The sequence below is a fragment of the Ammospiza caudacuta genome, chromosome 5 (genome assembly GCF_027887145.1).
Source record: "Ammospiza caudacuta isolate bAmmCau1 chromosome 5, bAmmCau1.pri, whole genome shotgun sequence".
Classification (NCBI taxonomy): Eukaryota; Metazoa; Chordata; class Aves; order Passeriformes; family Passerellidae; genus Ammospiza; species Ammospiza caudacuta.
The window spans coordinates 1,013,974-1,032,604 of NC_080597.1; the positions used below are offsets into that span (position 1 = coordinate 1,013,974).

At 46.6% G+C, this 18,631-nt stretch overlaps 1 protein-coding gene across 1 annotated transcript in view; it reads right to left on the reverse strand.

Moving 5' to 3' along the window:
* Nucleotides 1-18,631, reverse strand: part of SOX5 (SRY-box transcription factor 5) — a 314,234-nt gene that overhangs the window by 131,702 nt on the left and 163,901 nt on the right. The window contains exons 4-5 of the mRNA XM_058804990.1: nt 14,188-14,274; nt 391-563 (exon numbers count right to left, since the gene is read on the reverse strand). Coding sequence (XP_058660973.1) covers nt 391-563; nt 14,188-14,274 — 260 coding nt within the window. The remainder of the gene's footprint in view (nt 1-390; nt 564-14,187; nt 14,275-18,631) is intronic.

Consider the following 18,631-nt stretch of genomic DNA (forward strand, 5'->3'; position numbering starts at 1 on the left):
TTCCAATGTAATATATATCTTAAAATAATACATCAAGCCTTCTGAAACATGGAGTCAGACCTACGTCTCTTCCCTCATCCCAAAACCCATGTGAGCACCGTCACACCTTGGCATTGCTGGCAGCAGGCTCTGAACAGCTCCAAGACGGATCTATTGCAAATTAAATTTGCAAGCATTAACACCCCTCTATAACCTGTTACATCATCTCCACCCACGATCAGGATTAAACTGTACAGCATTCTCCTGATACGTTTTTGTTCAAACCTTTCCACCTTGGAGAACAAACGGCAAAGATCCCGGGTGCCCTTTTAGGGTCTGGAGGCTGAAGCCAAGCTGCTGGGCAGCCCCACAGGAGCGGCTGGAGCTGCGGGCAGGGCAGCGCCCACTCACCTGCTCCTGCTGCTGCTTGGCCAGCTCCATCTGCTGCCGCTGCTTCTCGATCTGAGACGCCGCCAGCTTCTTCTGCTCGTCGTGGGCTGCCAGCAGCTGCTCCCTCAGGCTGGTCAGCTGGTTGATCATGCCCATGAGCTGCCTCTCCTTCTCAGCCAGGCTCTCTGGAGTCCCTGCGCGTCGCACGGTGGGGGAGAAAGAGAAGAGAGAACGTTTAGAGCCGTGCAGCGCTTCGTTTTCTCTTCGTTTTGCAGCTCTACTGCAAGCAGAGTTCCAGGAGAGGCAAAGAGCAGCAGCAGATTGCAATGTGCTGCACACAAAGACCCGCTCCTCTACATGGAAGATAAATCTGTACACAGGCTTTCATCTGGGGTCCCCCTTCAATGCTCCTTTGCCCTTTCATCTGTTTGGCACTGCTTTTCTGTCAGGTTAACAGCAGGAAATAATACTGCCTATTTTGAGGAAGTTTTAAGTTTGAAACACTTGGGATCAAAAACCCAACCCTTCCAGGTTTGCAAGACAACAATATTTATGGCAAAAACTTAGGAAAAAGACGCAGTTTCTGTAGTGTCAAAGCACTGACGCAGGACAAGCATTAACATCCCTCCATAACCTGTTATATCATCCACATCCCTGATTAGGATTAAATTATACAGTATTTAAACTGTCAGTAACTCCTATTGCTGTTGCTGCCACCAAGGTGCAATTTTAAAGGAAAAAATCTTTTATAAACATATCCAAAATGTGAGTTAAACACAACTCATCACCACTCTCATTTGTACTGTTGTTAGATGTTTTTCATGGTGGAGTTCAGCAGACAGAGGAACTCACTACCTCACTTTCACAACCATGCTGAAGAAATTATTTTTCTGCCCAGAAGGACAGTGGTTATAGGGGAGCATTCTTCTGCCAATGTCACCAGTGCTCTCCAAGTGAAAAAACAAACAAACAAACAAACAAAAAAAAAAAAGAAAAAATGGAAAAAGAATAAAACTGGCGACTCCAACAAGCACGTTCCTAGCCAACTATCAGTCAGACATGGAAAGAGCTGCTGGTAAAAGCTCATTTAGCCTACCCCCCTGCCAGTGCAGGAATGCTCCCTGCAATATTTCATACAGCCTGCTGGTCTGCATTGAAATGTCTGTGATGGAGAATCCTCTGCTCTTGCTCTGAAAGCCCTTGAGGTGCCACTGGGAGGGCTCTGTGCTTGATACCTTAATTTCCTTCTTTCTTTTTGTTACTTTTACCTAATTTCAATGATGTGATCCTGAGCAACATCCCATTTGTTATATTATCCAAGTACAAGCACTTAAATCCATTTGCAGACAGCCACATGCAAGTGGAAAACCACACAGAATCACCAGAAAAAACATGACAGAAGAAATGCAACTGAATTGTTTTTCATTAGGGTTCTAGAAATTTCTCTGAAAATATTCTCACCACACAACAAAGAGCTACAGCAGAATATTCTCAGATAAAGCCTCCAGAAAAACTGTGGTGCAAGCTGGAAACTTGAGAAACACACTGCAACAGAAAGCACAGGCCTTTAAACCTGTTCTGCTAAAAGCTGTGAGAGGGAATGGAAGCCAGTGCTAAAACACTCCCAGGGCTGAAGAAAACACTTCTAACTATGAGCTTTGCTTCCAGCACTGGAGACAGAGAGCTGCTACAAGTCATGCATCTGCCACCTGGCCATGGAATTAATCAGAGGTTTCTACTGCCACTCTTGCATCCTTTTGTTGTTCCCCAGGAGAAAGGTATTTTATTCCTAACTTTCACTGAGGGTGGATGCAGGCATGAGAGAGAGGGGAAGAAGTTCCTACAGACAGAAGAGACTCACAGGATTGTCTCAGCCCCTGAGAGAGGGCAAGCAGAAAGAAATCACTGTCAAACACACCAACACACAGCACTGCTGCTTCATCCCTGGATTTGCAGCTCCTACAGCAGCTTTCAGCTGGGAATCAGAAAGCCCTTTGTAAAGTTAAATTAATCCCCATCTTTAAGTTAATCTGAAAGGTGGAAAAATGTTTCCACATGTGTGAAGTGACAGGCAGAGAGCTCGCAGCTCCCAGGAGAGGCAGGAAAGCTGTGCTGCTCTGCAGGCTGGGGCTGGGCTGCCTGGGAGGGAGCAGGGACAGGGACATGTCACCAGCCTGCCTGGCTGGCACAGGGCAGCAAAACCCTTCAGCAGCTCCATCTGAGTGCCAGGAGCCAAGGGCAGCCTGCAGCTCTCGGAGCTGAGCACAGCAGGGACAGGGATGTGCTGCAAGAGGGACAGGAGAGGCCACAGGCATCACCAGGGGGCTGGAGCACTACTCTGTATTTCCAGAGAGTATCGTATCTAATCTAATCTAATCTAATCTAATCTAATCTAATCTAATCTATTCCTCTCCTATTCTCTACTCTATTCTAGATCTATTCTATTCGCTCTTCTAGATCTATTCTATTCTCTACTCCATATCTATTCTATTCTCTATTCTCAGAAAGGCTCTGAGAGTTTGGGCTGCTCAGCCTGGAGAAGAGAAAGCTCCAGAGACACTTTCCAATATCTAAAAAGGGCTTATAAAGATGGGGACAAACCTGTTAGCAGGGCCTGCTGTAGGAGGCAATGGTTTCAACTAAAAGAAAGTCAATTTAGGTTAGAAATAAGGAAGCAGTTGTTTACAGTGAAGGCGGTAAAACACTGAAATAAGTTGCTCAGAGAGTGGTGGATGCCCCATCCTTGGAAATGTTCAATTTTCAGGGCTTTTGAGCAGCCTGGTGCAGTGGGATTGGACCTGCTGACCTTCCAACCCAAAGCATGACTCAACTCAGAGCAAGCAGTGACTGCAAGTGCAGACACCAGCACCACACTGCAGCCAGGCACACATTCACTCACTCTCTTCATTATTATTATTATTCTGTTCTTAAAGACGATCTGAAATGCCCACAAGGGGTGTTTTATATCCTACTTACCAAGTACAATGCATAATTCCTGGGGTTTATACAGCTGGAGTGAAAGTAGTCTGACAAAAGGCAGACTTCTTGCATTATATTTCTGGAGCTATTTCAGTTTGCTAATAAACCAAAAGGGAAAATTTATCAGCATCGGCTTTATAAAAAAAATCTTCTCTTGGAGGATACTTCCTGGAAAACATGGCTTAGTAGGTACTTTTTTTCCCAGGACTAAGCCATCCTTCCAGTAACTGGAATAGTACTTAATGATAATTTCAGTTCTTTGAGGTAATAATTCCTTGCAAAGTAAGTACTTGGATAGCCATACTCTCAAGTGACCTGCACAAAACCAGAGGCACAAAAAAAGGATCAGCTGTGTGGCTCTAATGAGAGATGGGGAGCTCTGTGCAATTTCCCCGTGTCTTACTCACACATCATGGAAACTCCACTAATGATGAATCACAGTTTTGACAAATCTTGCAGGTAACTGCTGGCTTGTAAATGTGTGAAAATGAAAAAAAAAGGGAAGTACTTGAATCAGACAGTCTTGATAATAATGTTAAGTGTTCGCATTTAGTTTAAGTTTGGTATTTTTTATGTTAGCCTTATTACCTAGCACACCTTTCCTATAATTACTTTTCTTAAAATGGTCAACAAAAGTGCCACTTCACATTGCCATGGCCAATCATGTATTCCTTTGCATACCACAAAGGCCAAAGCATGGAGAGAGTTATTTATTTATTGGTGAGGTGAGGCCAACAGTGGGGTCACTACATGAGTACAGTCAGTCCCAGGAATTTTTCCTGGTGTATCAAAAACCACAAGAGAGTTGTGGTTGAGCTCCACTTGGTTCTGTGCCCTTTTCTAGGTGCTTTAGGCTGGGGGTAGACAAGGATGGGGGACTTTGGTCCTACCCTCACTATTTTCTCTGTGTTAACCTGCATGAGATCCAAACCTGTATCATGGTGTGAAGTGTCTTGGCAGCCAGGAGATTTCCCCTCAAAGAGTTCTGCAGCTCACAGGGCAAAACACATCAGTATTTTAAGCAACTAACGCAACAAGAAGTAAAGACAGCTGCTCAAATGATGCTGCTGGGAATGAATGAACTACCCACAGGGCTGCTGACCCTGCTGGAACTTGGGAGGGTGCAGACCCCTGTCCCCAGCAGCCACAATCAGCTGACAGAAACCCCAAGTGCCCATCACTGCAGGGCACACCTTGGCAGCAAGCTGGACCACTCCACAGAGATTCTGAGTGAGAGCCTCAAACAGTGCCTCAAGAATTGCTCTGAATTACCCTGAGAGCCAGGACAAGCAGATAGTGCACATTTCATGTCCAGCAAAGCCTTTAACCACCTGCCCTTCAGGAGGTCACTGTGGGGGCTCTCTGTGCTCCTACTGCCCTGGCAGAATGTGCATTTTCCACAGATGGAAACAGCTCAGGCAAAGGACCATCACAGCACACACTGCAGGCTGGCAGCTGCACAAAGAACCAAGGAAAGATGCTCTCCAGATGTGCCCTGTCACCATGAACAGAAACTCAGGGAAAACCCCACGTTTGTGGGTGCGGCACCCACGGCAGATGGCAATAAAAGAAGACTCAAATTAGCGGCATTCTAGGCAAACGTAAACTCCATCTCGGATCAACACTACCCATAATAGTGTTTAACTAGTAGAAGAAATTTACTCAAATGTGAAATAAACTATTACACATTCTTAGTTCTGATTCACAGCCTCAGACTGGCAGTGACAGTAACATTTTAATAAACATTAGAATGAAGACACCAATATGACCAAATGACACACTTAAAGTGAGAAAAGGAACAGGAGAAACCTTGGCATCCCCACCCAAAACAGAACCAGAGCAAAAAAAAGGCAGAGGAACTGCTTCTGCGATCAAAACAGTAAATACTTTGTTATAATTTATTAGACAGAACGAGAATGTAAATGAGAAATTGGGAAAGCCAGTATTTTCTGTGACAGGCACTTCCAGCTTTTGCTGCAAATGCTGAGGCACAGGGAGTGTTTGCTGCCAGCCAAACTGGGGATGTGCACGCCCCAGGGCCATCCCTGTGCCCAAACCTCTGTCCCCTCCCCAATGCTGAGGCACAGGGAGCGTTTGCTGCCCAATGCTGAGGCACAGGGAGCGTTTGCTGCCCAAAGCTGAGGCACAGGGAGCGTTTGCTGCCAGCCAAACTGGGGATGTGCATGCCCCAGGGCCATCCCTGTGCCCAAACCTCTGTCCCCTCCCCAATGCTGAGGCACAGGGAGCGTTTGCTGCCCAAAGCTGAGGCACAGGGAGCGTTTGCTGCCCAAATGCTGAGGCACAGGGAGCGTTTGCTGCCAGCCAAACTAGGGATGTGCACGCCCCAGGGCCATCCCTGTGCCCAAACCTCTGTCCCCTCCCCAATGCTGAGGCTCAGGGAGCGTTTGCTGCCCAAAGCTGAGGCACAGGGAGCGTTTGCTGCAAATGCTGAGGCACAGGGAGCGTTTGCTGCAAATGCTGAGGCACAGGGAGCGTTTGCTGCCCAAATGCTGAGGCACAGGGAGCGTTTGCTGCCCAAAGCTGAGGCACAGGGAGCGTTTGCTGCCCAAAGCTGAGGCACAGGGAGCGTTTGCTGCCCAAATGCTGAGGCACAGGGAGCGTTTGCTGCAAATGCTGAGGCACAGGGAGCGTTTGCTGCCCAAATGCTGAGGCACAGGGAGCGTTTGCTGCCCAAATGCTGAGGCACAGGGAGCGTTTGCTGCAAATGCTGAGGCACAGGGAGCGTTTGCTGCAAATGCTGAGGCACAGGGAGCGTTTGCTGCCCAAATGCTGAGGCACAGGGAGCGTTTGCTGCCCAAATGCTGAGGCACAGGGAGCGTTTGCTGCCCAAATGCTGAGGCACAGGGAGCGTTTGCTGCAAATGCTGAGGCACAGGGAGCGTTTGCTGCCAGCCAGCCCGGGGATGTGCACGCCCCAGGACCATCCCTGTCCCCAAACCTCTGTCCCCTCCCCAGGCACTGCTGGGGATGCTCTGAGCACCCTCACCCAGCCAGGCGCTGCAATCCACCTGCCAAGCCAGTCTGCACCGTCACAGGGATGCCTGAACAGCTTTTGAACTGCCAGGATCTGTCTTTCAAAGGGAAATCAAAGAAAACAATGTGCCAGTACAAAGGCTGGGAGACATAATAATATTGTATTATGTTCGTATCGTTAGCTGTGGTTACAAAAGGGAAAAAAAAGCCTCCTGTATCTACAAAGTTTTCTATGGGGGAAAAACTCATTAAATGGAAATAAAAATATTTTGAAGTGCTCTGTGTTCGAATAATGCTAAGATCTATAATAATAATTAGAGCATGCAGTATAAAGCATTTTTTAATTTCAAAGCACCACCTAATTGATCTTCTTAAAGACTGTTTGCAGGTATTGAGGTGATGGCATGCATTATGTTTTTCAAGAGCAAACTGAAGCACAAAGTTTTTAGCAACTCCCTGAAAGTCATTCCGCACTTTATGTGGTGTAGGAGGTTTTATTGCTGGCCCTGATGAAGTCACCAGCAGAACTACTGCAGCAAGGCCAAGAATTTCCCCACTGACTTTTAACAGTAATACACGTTAAATAGATAATTAAGTCTGTGTTTGACCCAGTTGGAGACTAGGTAGGGTTTCAGCCAAGGGGACCCTTATGAATGGAGCAATTATTGATGTCATCCAGCTCATGGAGCAGCAGCCCTGCCTCAGCACAGCCTGTGTGTGACTTTGATGTAACAGCCCTGAGCTGCAGCCCATGCATGAGCTAAAGGCTGAGTCACCTCCAAGCATTTCCTGCAATGCTCTGCTTTTTCAGCAGCCTTTTTGAGCCAGCAAAGGTTACAGTTTTGATGCAAAAATGAAGGTTTTCAAACTGAACAGTCTATTAACCAAGAAAGAATAAAATCCTACTAGTCCTAACTGTACCAAAGCCAAAGAATAAATAAAAATATCAGCAGTTCATGAAATAACTGTCTTTTCTAGAGGGTTTTCTTACAGCATCTTTCCTCCACAGTATCGTTCTCTTCCCAGTCTCAACTATTTTTTCCTAACTGCTCGTGCTACTTTTAACCTTGACATTTTAGAAATCTAAACCCAACAACACTTTGCTTAGTAAGGAAATAAGTAAAAGAGAGAAGGCTACTGAGTGTTTATCTACTTTAAAGCAAACTAATCTGTGTCATGCTCTCCCTAAATAAAAACCTAAAATTCTGTTTATAACATAAATGCAAAGAGGAGCATTCCCATTTGTGCTGCTGAAGTCACACGTGAGGCAATGGGGAGCTGATGTTTCCTCCAGGAAAAGCAGGCTGATAAACACATCTAACTGGCTGAGGTAAATTCACAATTTAACATCTTCTTTCTCCTGTTCCTGAACAGCAATGTGAAATGTTTATGGCCAAACTGCACTTTAAATTCTGTACCTGCTGGGATGGGAGGATCTGTGCTTGGGAACTTGTGCTGATGCTTCACTATGGACTAGACCTTAGCTTCTCAGGCCACTAAATCCTGCAGCTGTCAGGACAAAATCATCTGAAAACTGGTGTTTTTCATTGGGAATTTAAGCCACCTTTGCTACACAATGACTGCCATCCTATAACTACCCACCTTGCTAAATGCAATTATTTCATCTTATTGCTGGGGCGAGTCAGCATGAGAGAAAACTTTCTGACTGCTTTTTACTTGGCAAGCCACAGGCTCCAGAAACAAGGCAAGAAAAAGTGCACAATTCAAACTGATTTGCCTGTACCTACAGATTTATGTAATGATTTTTTTCTGTTTGACAAGTAAAAATCCATTGTGGGACAGCGAGATATAAGGAAAGTTTTTATTTCAGCAGACAGACATTCCTAATCTTTCATGATTTCAGAGCAAGGTGAAGAATGAGTAAAACCAAATTATGGGCAATTACCCTCTTCTGCCATTACCAGCCTCAAGAATTCACATTCTGTGGGGAAAAGGAAGCTCAGCAGCCTGTTCTGTACCAAACCAGCACTGTGGTGTCTCACCAGGCTGCAAAGAGGCTGTCACTGAGCACGCCTCACTTGCTGTCAGAAATAAGTTCGGGCACAGCAGACCACAAACAAGGCTTGGTATTCAACCAGGTTAGCAACTCATTGTCAAGGTCACAAAGGAACAGACAACTCTGTTTGTGCTGAGGCTGCTTCTCAGAGGTTACTCATTGTTTCACTGTCTAGACAACAAGGTAGAGCTAGGCTAGGAAAACAGCAATTGCTGCTGGAATTTCGTGCAGCAGCAGGAAAAAGAGTAAAAAGCGTGTGTGTGTTTGCTTTGTTGTGACAAACCTGCAGTTGTAGCTCAGTGACGTTCAGCTCCATCAGGTAATTTTAGAACCATGAAGCACAGCTTCAGGACCCTTTTGTCAACCAACTCTCTGAACAATTTTTAAATACAGTGGTTTGGCCTCCATATGTTCAAACAAAGCCATTGGCATTTACTACTACCTCAATTAATTCAATTTCATTCCATTATCTCTATCAGTAATCACATCTTAAAAATAAAATTAGAACCTGACTTTTTGAGACCAAATTAAATAGCTTTACGCACAAAAATCCGGAACAACCTGAATTAGCTGCTTTGCCATAAAATAACATTTTTAGATGTTTTAAAAAAGATTCCTCCAGCCCTCCCTCCCCCATACACAACCCTCAGCTAACCTCCCATTCTAGGTCAAACAGAAGCAGCTCCATGCTCTTGCCACTCCACATACAATATTACTCACAAAAGAAAAAAAAAAAATCAGAACATCCAGAGCTGACACAAGTTTGCAAACACTTTTGAACCATTAATTTGCAAATGCAAAATTGACACATCTCTTGGGGATCTGCGCTGTATTAGTCAAAGGTTTAAAGCCAGTGTATTCCCCATGAATAATCTTTCTCCCTTTCCCCCCTCCTTCTTCCTGTCCACATGTAAATGCAGAATTTCTTGTCTTTAGTTTACAGATTATGTGATCCAAAGTGTCACTCACTGGATTACTGCACATAACCTGAGCACTACCCAGAGCTTACTTGCCTTCAACTTGTGCAGCATTACTTAACTGGAATTATCCCTCACAATCCATACAGGAATCTGCACAGCTCACTTATCTCAAGATTCTGTGTGTCACCTACCAGATTATCCCTTTTAATCCATACATTGAATCTACATAACATATGTCTTTAATTCAGGGGCTCTGACGAGCTATAGTATCGCTGAATGGATTATTTCTCTTTAGCCATTATTGGCAGCCCTAAACCCCTCACTGCCGACTCTGCTGCCCCATCCCCTGAGCACAGGGGCACAAGGAGTGTCTGCAGCAAGCACAGCTCCATCTCACATCAAACCACCTGCTCTGGCACTCACTGGGACCTGGAACACAGCTCCCCATACAGAACCGACCTCTGTGCTATGGTGAGCTGCCCAGCAGGGCAGGCAGGCTGATCTCCCTGTCCATAACTCTGAGTTTACTCCAGCACAGCCTCCAGAGTCACCCAGATGGGCTGAGCTGCCCAGCAGGGCTAGGAGGCTAATCTCATTTTCCATACGTCTGAGTTTACTCCAGCACAGCCTCCAGAGTCACCCAGATGGGCTGAGCTGCCCAGCAGGGCTGGCAGGCTGATCTCACTTTTTATAAATCTGTGCCCACTCCAGCACAGCCTCCAGAGTCACCCAGATTTCCATGGGCACAATGAAGAGCTGATTTCAACCCAATCGCTTTCACAGGGACTGCAGAGAACTTCACCTGAGCTGTTTACAAACTAGCTTGCACAATACAAAGGGTCTCTCAAACTACAACAAAAACACGTCAGGTTCAGACCTGGCCCCTCTTCCTTGAGGCACAATCTCTGTTGACAATGCCTTCAAGAGAAAAGCAGCTCAGGGAGATTGGAAACAGAAGTCTGTTCAACCTTTTGTTCCACACACCTATTCAAAATTAGCTGAGTGGGGAACATAAAAAATATGCCTCGCTGTGTCTTGCCAAGTTTCAGTAGAGAGATGGACAAGATTAGCAGCAAGGCTTTGTGCACACCAAGGGAGTTTTAAGAGGAGTTCTCATCGTGGTTAAAGCTGAGCAAGGCTGGGCAACCCACGATGCACCTGAGGCCCAGCACCACTGAAAGAGACGCTTCATTTTAGAATTAATAAGTTAATTTTTTATATAGGAATGATCACTGATAATTAAGGAATAAATGTATTTTTGATAGCTTTTCCTAGTGACACTGGAGGACAGCAGCTTCTCTCCCACTGCAGTGCACAGCTAACAAGGCAGTTACACTGACAGCAGAAAAGGGGGTGATTTTCCTTCCTCTACACTTTGAGACCTGAAGATCTCTCTGCTCCACTGAATCCAATAAAATGCATCATCCAAGAATAACCCAGAGCCCTGCTTTTGAATGGGATGGATATAAGTAAGTTTGAACAGGCTTTAACCAAGTCAATATACAGTTTTACAGCTTCACTATAAATACTTCAATTAAACAGCACTTTTGTAGCTTTTGCTGTACAGCAACTTGTTTTGAGCACAGTAAAAATTCCATAGATATCAAAACAGAATTTCTTAGGAAACCTCTAGTGTTAAAATTGTAATTTAGCCCCAGCCTGTCTCTCTGAACGAGCACAGGTATTTGAGTTACAGTTTCTACAGACATAGAAAGTTGTAGGCTTTGCCCCTTTCTAAGAGCATTCCCTGGCAGTACCTTTGGGTCCAGCTGTGGAATAAAACAACCCATTTCCCTTTCAATTAGCAACTGGATGGATATAGACTCTTCTAAGTGTGATCCTCAATCTGCAGCTGCCTCTGCAGACACTCAGAGATGGCTCTCCTGCTTTGTGGGTGTGCAGATGGAGAAAGGGGGGTTTAAACAGCAGCCAAAGGTGACAAAGCAACCAAGAGAAACAACTGAATAAGAACATGGGAGCCTGGCCACTTGCAGCCTCTCACCAATTTCCCTGTCTTTAATAAAATATCACTGCTCTCCAGCTTAAAGGAAATCACGCTAATAGAAAATAAAGGCTTCCTCTTCATCTCCCTTTCTTTAATCTCTCCCAGATAATAAAACTCAATGGCAATAACACAGACTTGGGCATTAACAATATGTAGCCTGGTGCTGAGCCTTTTTGCACATGATGTACTAAAACTCCCCCAGACCTAATGAAAAACACAATGAAATTTTGAACAGTTAAATGGAAAAAACTGTTCAGTGTGTAAGACAGTTGGGCAGCACGGCTCCTAGCGCTGTCCACATTCCAGGGTGTATTAAACACAAGACAGTGCTTAAATGGGGGTTTCCAAATATCACTAACAGAGAAATGAGAGGCGGAAAAAGCGCAGCTGCCAGGCCAAGCCCAGAGAAAGAAGTTAATTAAAAAATCACAACTGGAAAACTCCGTAACTACAGAAGGACAAAACCATTTTGCAGCACAATATACGTGTGTTTGTACACGTGTGTGTGGGTACAGAGCAGCTCAACTTGCACACCTTTCCTGCTGCCCCACTAAATATAGCTGCAGCACAGCTGAGCCATTGTTTGTGGGCTGCTCGGGGCTCATGGTGCCATGAAAACCACATTCCTGGGCACTAAATAATCAGCCTGCCTGGCCCCCCAAGAATCTGGAAGTCAAATTCATTTACCCCCAGAGGGCAATGCTCCATTGTGTCCTCCCTCCTTTCCAGCCACCTAGGAACAATGGACAATAATTGCAACTGTCACGGCAGTCAGCAGGAAAAATAAACCAGCGCCTGTTTTCACAGCTTACTGCCAAACTTGATCCAAACACCTAATAACCATGCCCCCAACCACAGAACCACAGTCACACTACAAAGCCTCAGATGTGAGCCTTTTGAACAGAGCTGCAGAACAATAACTCGACTTGTGTTCAAAATATAAAGCTAAAACCCAAAAATTAAAGCAAAGAAAAGTCTTCTTTGAGGCTGTGCTGCTGCTCCCCATCCTTTCCCCCAGGCACGACTGAAAGGACTGTTGAATTTCTCTGGTGGTAGCATATAGCTGGCTGCCGCTGCTTTCAAGTTTAGCTTGTGAAAGGGAAAAAGGGGAAGGGAGAAAAAAGATTGCCCTCCAAAAGGAAAAGATCACAGGCAGTGGGAACAGACCACCTTCTCAGTGCACAGCACTCTTCAGAGCAGCTCCACAGCGGGCACAGGCACTGGAGAATCACTGGGAGTCCTTCTAAAGGTTCCAGTGTGTCAGGAATTGAAGAGGCTCCCCACACTGGGCCAGATCTGCTGAAACACATGCCCAAAATTGGGTATCAAAGATGTCTCCCCATACTCTGCCCCAGAAACATCCTAAAGATGCATCAGGTCGTGGCAAAGGGTGATTTCATCTTGAAACAAAGTGCTTTTAAAACCCAGAACTGCCAGGTAAGCCCAGGGGCTGCCCTTCCTCTTTGAGACCTGTTGCTTTACACACATGGAGCAGGAGGAATGAATAACCCAGGGTTTGGCCCTCTGGAGCCATAATAATCACCATCATCATCATCACAACAACATCTCAGCCTGCTGGGGGCTGCAGCACTGCATTCTGTTATAAAGTTATCCCACAGGTGTAATGATATAAAGTTATTCCACATATGTAATGAATATATATATTGAATTACAGCTTGCTAGGGAGAAGCCTGGGTAAACCAGGGAATATTTTCCTGTTTGGGTAAGGCAGTGGAACAGCACAGGCTAATGCTGGTGGCTTATCAGTGACAGGCTGGGAGGCCCATAGAATTAAAATAACACTTTCTCTGCATCTGCACCAAGCCACAAACCTGTGAGAGCACCTTGTACTGAATATTGCACCCTTCTCATGTACAGGGCCCTTAAAGCTGCCAGCACAAGGTCTGGGAGCCTGCCTGAGTGAGCATGTCTAGAGCAGGGATAACATGAGCAAGCAAACATCCCAAAGTCATGGACAGAAACTAAACCCTGTTTATAAACACAGGAGGAGAAAGGCTTAATTTTAATTTCGTTCTACTTTCACATTTCCAAAACAGCCTTGGCCTGGGTTTTGCTACTCCAGATGCACACTGCTATAAACGGGAGAAGAATCAGAGTCACTGCTTCTTTGCACAGTGATAATGGCTGCTCTGAAAACTTGCAATTTCTGACACGTGTGTTTTGAGTGAGTTCCCCATCAGCAGCACTGCAGAGGAATTATAGAAATATTAAATTACACGGAAACAAACAACCACAGGTTCCCTAAAACGACCTCGGATATAGAAAATGGGGAAATATCTTGGCAAAGCAGAAACTACTGCTGCTGGAGAGTGGTCAAATTTTGTCATTTTCCTTCTGGAGCACGGCTTTAAAAGAACATGCTCTAGTGCACAGATGTTGTACGCTGTCTTTTAAAATCTGCACTGGCTAATTTCAGTACCTAGAGGTACCATTACACAAACTTTGCTCTTTTTATTCTTCCCTACATGCAAAAAAAGTAAAAAAAGAAAAAAAAAATTAAAAAACCCCTACATCATCGAAATCTGTCCAAAAATAAACAAGGAAATCAGATCATCCTCAAATTTCAGAAACTGAGCTCTGCTATACTCTGGTACCACATATGTCTGGTACTGACTTTTTGTTCCCCCTATCCAGCAATAGGATGTGCTCGGTTATAACAGAGAACGATATAGGCAACAAAAGCTTAATGTAAATTCATTCACTTAGGGCAATAGAGCATTCCATTGATTTATATGATCACAGATGGGAGTGCACACATTTCATTTAAACCCCGAATTACCGTGTTTGAAGGGGAGGGGAAGAGGAGCAGACAAAGTTCCACAAAGCCAGCGGTATCTGCACATTCATTCTCAATTTCCTTTAGCAGAGAAACAGCGTTGTTACCTTTTATTTCTCCAAAGTTCCCTGATCCCATGGCAAGAAGCTTGTCTTTCCAGTCCTTTGATAGTAGCTTTTCAATACTGGGAGTTTCTGAGTGAAGGGGGGGAAAAGAAACGTAAGCAAATCAACATGACTGTCTCCACAATAGAACTCATTAAAAGTCTATCTGCTAAAAATAAGGCCAACCCTATTCTGGGCCCCCAGTTCGTAATGACTTCATCAACAAACTGATAAGAGGGGAGGGAAGAGAAAAAAAAAAAAGGACCAAAAAAGAAAAAAACGGAATGTGTTTTGTCACCTGCTGTTTCAAAACCATTAGCTTTTTCCTCTAGTGGAACAAAGCTCCGGTAATTCTGTATTACAATGGGCACATATAAACCTGCAGTTCATTGTTTTTCAATTTGGTGAACAAGTTGCTTCCCATAATGGATGCCTGTCAGTTTCTGGGTGTTAGTCTGCAGTCAAAAAATAATTATGTTGATAAAATGCGGAGTAAAGAGAGCGAGAGAGAGAAAGAGAGAGAGAAGCAAAGAATTAGCTCCTAAATCTGCTACATGTAATTATATCCCTCTGAGTCTTTACAATTACATCCACTTTATAATGTGTGTTTAAACATCGTGTGGTGGTAAGCACACCGTGGAAAGATTTTCCGGTAACACGCGCATTATAAATAATAATAAAAAGTTGGGTATGGAAAAAAAAAGCTTTAAAAGACTGCAAAATCCAGAGGGAGAAAAGGCATAGCTTAGAATGGAAACCCATTATTTGCTCATTTCAGATTCTATCACTTCCTTTAAAAATAAAATAAAATATATTTGTTCGGTATTTTCAGGAAAAATGCAGCGAGGGTGTGGATGGGTCTGATATTTATGTCTGCAACTCTTGTGTTCTGACCTCTTTTTGTGCAGAATTTTAATGCATAAGTAAATGTAAATGCTAATAAAATTCAGAGAACATTAAACTCAATTCCAAACAATGTAATTGTATATTCTTGTCAGCATTTAGATGGGTACACAATTACAATAGCTTTCAATCCCACGATTAGCACTGCATTCAGTTAGAAAATGGAGTGTACTAAAAGATAAGTGTCCCAGTATGTGCCATCTAAATAACAATACCCACCCTTATTATCTGGATCTAAGACATACACCGCTATTCTCGCGCTGGTGTTTATGTGTATTTGTATTTGTTCAGGCATTTGTTTACCCCCTACCAGGAGCATAAAGGGAGCGCACGTTAACTTATCAAAGGCTCCGTCTGGCCTAGAGACCGCGCCATTATTAGCGACTGCGTAACTTTCCCCGCAGTAAAACCATGGCGAGCCACCTTCATTAGCTCCTTGGGCTAATTGCACCTCGCGTCCCCCGCCGCAGCTCGGGGCGGCTCTGCCTGGGGGAGAGCCCAGGGCATGCCCGTGCCAGGGATGCGCTCCCGCATCTCCCATCCATCAGGCAGGCACAGGGACGGACGGACAGACAGACAGACAGCCCCGATGCCCAGGGCATGCCCGTGCCAGGGATGCGCTCCCGCATCTCCCATCCATCAGGCAGGCACAGGGACGGACGGACAGACAGACAGACAGCCCCGATGCCCAGGGCATGCCCGTGCCAGGGATGCGCTCCCGCATCTCCCATCCATCAGGCAGGCACAGGGACGGACGGACAGACAGACAGACAGCCCCGATGCCCAGGGCATGCCCGTGCCAGGGATGCGCTCCCGCATCTCCCATCCATCAGGCAGGCACAGGGACGGACGGACAGACAGACAGACAGCCCCGATGCCCAGGGCATGCCCGTGCCAGGGCTGCTCTCCTGCATCCCTCGTCCATCAGCCCGTGCGCCCGCAGGCAGAGGGACGGACGGACGGACGGACAGACAGCCGGGCGGGAGAGCAGCGGCAAGCTCCGGATGGAGGAGGCGCTGGGTGCGCTCCGGGTCTGTTCGCCTGGCAGCGCCCCGAGCTCCTCCTGCTGTGCCCCCGGCGTTCGGGGGTTCCCCGGGCTGATCCGGGGACATGTCTCCGTTGGAATCCATCCCCGGTCGTGGCTCTGCCCCCCCGGGCTGCCCCGGGGCCATGTCTCCGTTGGAATCCATCCCCGATCGTGGCTCTGCCCCCCGGAGCCCGCCCCGAGCGCGGCCGCCGAGCCGGGGGCGCCGCCGGGCTCCGGCCCCTGCCCAGCTCCGTCCGTCCCCTCGATGGAAACCATTCCCCACAGCGCGAATAGGTCACACACACACTGCCCCATTTCCTCGTTTCTTTCTGTAATATACATATATTTAATTATTATTGCTCCGTGCTTTTCTGCAGACTCCGGAGCGGCGTGTAAACAGCCGGAGCAAGCGCGGCGTTTGCGGCGGAGAGCCGTCAGTCAGCGAAAGCCAACAAACCTCAGCAAAGCAGGAATGCGGCAACAGGGCTCCACTGGGAGCTGACAACGGGCTCCGGAGCCCGCCGGCACCGAGAGCAGCCCGCCTGACTTTGGAGTGCATCGTCAGCCAAGTCCCGGGCAGAGCTCTCCCCGCGGCCGGCCAGCACACGCCGCGCCCCGCTGGGGAGAAGCGCAAGGCAGCTCCTAACTCGTGCTCAAAGCCTTAAAGCCGCAGGAGCCGCTCCGGAGCCGGGGCTGCCGGAGCCCCGCTGCGCTGCCCGCATCCTGTCTGCCTGAACCCGTGTTTGCCAGCATCTCTCGTTGCCCGGAGAACCTCATTTTGCCGGGATTCCTGCCCGCCGGCACCCCCGTCTGCCCGAACCCCTGTCTGCCGGCATCCCTGCCTGCCCGAACCCCAGTTCGCCGGCATCCCTGCCTGCCTGAACTCTAGTTTGCCAGCACTCCGGCTTGCCCGAATCCCAGTTTGCCAGCATCCCTCCTTGCCCTAACCCGTTTGCCGGCATCCCTGACTGCTCTAATCCATGCCTGTCCGAACCCGTGTGCCTGAATCCCTGACTGCCAGCATCCCTGTCTGCCCTAATCCCAGTTTGCCAGCACCCCTCCTTGCGAGAACCCCTGTTTGCCGGCATCCCTGCCTTCCAGCATCCCAGTTTCCCCGAACCCCTGTTTGCCAGCATCTCTCCCTGCCTGAATCCCAGTTTGCCGGCATCCATGCCTACCCTAACCCCAGTTTGCCCGAACTCCAGCTTGCCTGCATCCCTGCCTGCCCGAACTCCGTCTGCCTGAATCCCTCTCTGCCGGCATCTCTCCTTGCCCGAATCCCAGCTTGCCGGCAGCCCTGTTTCCTTGCATGCCTCCTTGCCCTAGCCCCAGTTTGTCTGCCGGCATCCCTGCCCGACGGCCCGGCTGCCGCGCCCGGTGTCCGTGTCCGTGTCCCTCCCCGGGGCACCCGGAGCCCTGCAGCGCTCCCGCCCCAGCCCGGCACTGCGAGCCATGCCGACACAACAAGGGGCTTGCAAGAAACGCCGGGAACGGCCGTGTATCGATGACTGAGTTTCTGCGAGAACGGTGAAGATCGCAGCAGGAAACCGCGATTAGGGATGTGAAAGGCCAAATGGCAAAATCCCAATAGTAACAATGCATCTGTTCGTTAATGCGTGGATATGAGTAATATGAAAATTTAACACAATTATAAGCCCCCTCAGCAATCCTGATGGCATAAAATAGATTGTGGTGATCTAATCAGTGCTTCCCCTGTTGAAATACTGTATGGTAACTATTCAAAATAATATTATATAGATTTTTTTTTCCTTTAAAAACCCCCAAGCAATCATATTAAATTGATGTCCTAACTTAGTCTCAAACCTCTCTTGATCTGAACTGCCATTTTTACATAAGACACTTCAACACAATTTTGACAGAGAATCAGCAAATCATCATCCTTCTCTGAATACTTAAAAAGAACTTTAATTCTGAAAGACAATAGCCTCCCCACCCCTACAGTTTTACGGAGCCAAAGACCTAGATCAGATTACAGCTTGTTTAATTCTATTATATACCATGTTAACATCTTGTACTTACATAAAATATGCTATTCATATACTCAGCCTATCACATTTCAGTAACTGCTTGCGAAATACCTTATGCACCATGTCTTGGAAAGAAACATTTATTATGTCATTTATGTACCCCATTAAAAAAAGATTTGAAATTTACACATCTTAAATAAAAATAACTGCTTAAAAGGTTACGACAGCAGAGGTTCCACGAGTTACACAGGAACAAAGTCATCCTTTGTTCAGCTTTTTTTAGACCTGATTGGGAAGATGATGCTCTCAAACTAAGAGAAGAAATAAACACTGTCTCTTGTCTGCAAGGCAGGCATTCTCTGGAAAGTCAGTAAAACTTTTAATGCTTGCACATATGATGTGCAGCTTGAAACAGGGAAAGGAGGCCTGCACACAGGAACTGCCATTCCTGATCCCTACTCCAACTGCTCCTTTCCTCTTACTCCTTTCCTCCTCCCCAAAATCGTGTTTTCTATGTGCAAAATCTGAG